At 60.7% G+C, this 2,608-nt stretch overlaps 1 protein-coding gene across 1 annotated transcript; it reads right to left on the reverse strand.

Annotated features, from left to right (window-relative positions):
• Window positions 1-130: 130 nt before the first annotated feature.
• On the reverse strand, window positions 131-2,417 carry EMH_0089550 (uncharacterized protein; the record flags this gene model as incomplete). The annotated part of the gene is made up of 2 exons (XM_038022967.1): window positions 131-155; window positions 226-2,417. The coding sequence occupies 2 exons, from the start codon at window positions 2,415-2,417 to the stop codon at window positions 131-133; spliced, it is 2,217 nt and encodes a 738-aa protein (XP_037878821.1).
• Window positions 2,418-2,608: the final 191 nt, after the last annotated feature.

Genomic DNA, 2,608 nt, shown 5'->3' on the forward strand with positions numbered 1-2,608 from the left:
GCAGCAGCAGCAGCAGCAGGAGTATGCGCAGCCTGTGTCCCTGGTTCTGTCTGTGCTTGTTGTGTTGCAGCAGCAGCAGCTGCTGCTGCTGCTTCTTCTTCTGCTGCTGCTGCTGCAAGCTGCCCTAGAGTCACCCTTCGTAGCTTTGCTGCTGCCTGCAGCAGCAGCCGCTGTGCTGCTGCTGCATTGAAGGCCCCCGCGCTGTGGGGTGTATGTACACCTGACGCTTGCTGCAGCGCAGCAGCAGCAGAAACCACCGACTGCAGCAGACGGCTGGAAACCCTATAAGAAAAGAATCCATGCTCTTGCTGCTGTTGCAGTTGCTCTTGTTGCTGCTGCTGCTGCTCTTGCTGCTGCTCCTGCTGCTGCTGCTGCTGCTGTTCTTGCTGCTGCTGCTGCGGCTCGCGCGTGGTGACTTCTATCACTGCTGCTGCTGCTTCCTGCAGCGCCCCACACAGTCCTTCAAACCACGCAGCATCTGCTGCAGCAGCAGCAGCAGCAGCAAAAGCAGCAGCCGGGTCCTGCACCAGAGCAGCAGCATTTGATGCAGCAGCAGCAGCAGCTTTTGCTGCTGCTGCTTCTGCTGCTGTCTCTCTAGGTTGCACGTACAGCTCCGCCAGACGAGCCAGCAGCTGAAACACTGAATCCAGCAGGTCACCAACAACACGCTGCTGCTGTTGCTGCTGCTGCTGCCTTTGCTGCTGCCTTTGCTGCTGCCTTTGCTGCTGCCGCTGCTGCTGCTGCTGCCAGGCTTGCTGCAGTGCAGCAGCCTCGCCAGTGGCTACGCGTTTGAGTGCCGTCTGCACCACCTCGAGCAGCAGCAACTGCTGCTGCTGAAGGACATGCTGCTGCAGCGCGAAGTTCTGCTGCTGCTGCTGTTGCTGCCGCAGCAGCAGCGGGAAGTGCTGCTGCTGCTGCTGTTGCTGCTGCAGCAGCAGCGGCGCCAGCTGCGCAAAGGCCTGCAGCAGCAGCGTGAGGCATCGAGACCCCTCCCTTGGAACTAGCTGCTGCTGCTGCAGCTGCTGCGTTGCAGCAGCAACAAAGTCTGCTACTGCATCGTTAAACGCAGCAGCAGCAGCAATGTCGCAGCCGGTCTGCTGCTGCTGCTCCTGCTGCTGCTGCTGCTGCAGCAACTCCTGCTGCTGCTGCAGCACTGCAACACCCCACATAGCAGCAGCAATGCTCTGGGCGTTGCAGACCGGAAGCAGCTGCTGCATGCGCCGCAGCAGCACAGGGAGCAGCTGCTCTAGCATGAGATGCTGCAGCGACACCTGCTGCTGCTGCTGCTGCTGCTGCTGCTCTTGAGGGTACGCCGCTGGGGTCTGCAGCAGCAACCACCGCAGCTTCGCCAGAGCCAGCAGCACAGCTGATGCTTCTGCTGCCTGCAGCTGCTGCACCTGCTGCAGCAGCGCACGACATACAGCTGCAGCAAGTCTGGGGTTTCGTGTTGCTGCTGCTATGCCTTCGTCTGCTGCAGCAGCAGATGTTGCTGCTCGCTGCTGCTGCTCATCGTCCGTTATTCCCGCTGCTCCACCCGCTGTTGCTGCTGCTGCTGCTGCTGCTGCTGCTGCTGTTCCTGCTGCTGCTGCTGCGTCGCCTTCTTCAGTCATAGCAGCAAGCACCCGGAGTGCAGCAGCAAGCTGCTGCGGCAGCAGCTGCTGCTGCTCGCACAGCTGCTGCAGCCGCAGCAGCAAATCTCTTTGCAGACGCTTCCTCAGCGACAACAGCTTTTGCTTTTGTCGCTGCTGCTGCTGCTGCTGCTGCTGCTGCAGCAGCAGCGGGAGACGCCCCAGCAAACCGATCCGCTGCAGCGCCCACAGCATGCGGGTTATGCTGCTGTCAGCTCTGGGGATATATGCTGCTGCAGCATCCAGCAGCAGCAGCATCCTGTCGTCCAGCAGCAGCAGCAGCAGCTGCTGCTGCTGCTGCTGTTGCTGTTGTTGCTGCTGCTGCTGCTGCGCAAGCATGGCCAGTTGGTGCAGCGCAGCCGTTATTATCTTCGCGTCCAAGCCGTGCGGTGCACCCCTTGCTGCTGCTGCTGCTGCTGCTGCTGTTGGTGCTGCTGCTGTTGCTGCTGCTGACGTTTCGTCAGCAGCAGCAGCTGTCTCTCCTGCGCCCTCGTCTGTTGCTGTTTCAACGCTGCTTCCATTGTGCTGCTGCTGCTGCTGCTGCTGCTGCTGCTGCAATCCTCGATTCTGTTTTGCTGCTGCTGCTACGACCTGCAGCACTTCATCAGCAGATGCAGCAGCAACGATGGCGCGGAAGCGTTCGTGCTGCAGTGCAGCAGCAGCTTGTCCTCCTTGAGCATTTGCTGCTGCTGCTGCTCGCAGCTTGGCAGCAGCAGCAGCAGCTGCTGCTGGATCCCTGCTGTACTGCTGCAGCAGCAAAGGCGCAGCAGCAGTAATATCCTCCTGCATGGCGATGCCTCTCTGCTGCAGCAAACGATTGAGAGCAGCTGTCTCTGCTGCTGTTGCTTCTGCTGCTGCTGCTGCACCTGCTGGTGCTGCTGCAGCACCAGCAACAACTGCTGCTGAAGGCCGTCCCAGCAGCTGGGCTTCCACAGCAGCAGCAAGAGCTGCAGCAACATCTCGCCATTCTGCAGCAGCAG

Source organism: Eimeria mitis, genomic scaffold, assembly GCF_000499745.2.
Source record: "Eimeria mitis Houghton genomic scaffold, Emh_scaff6888, whole genome shotgun sequence".
In the NCBI taxonomy this organism is placed as follows: domain Eukaryota; phylum Apicomplexa; class Conoidasida; order Eucoccidiorida; family Eimeriidae; genus Eimeria; species Eimeria mitis.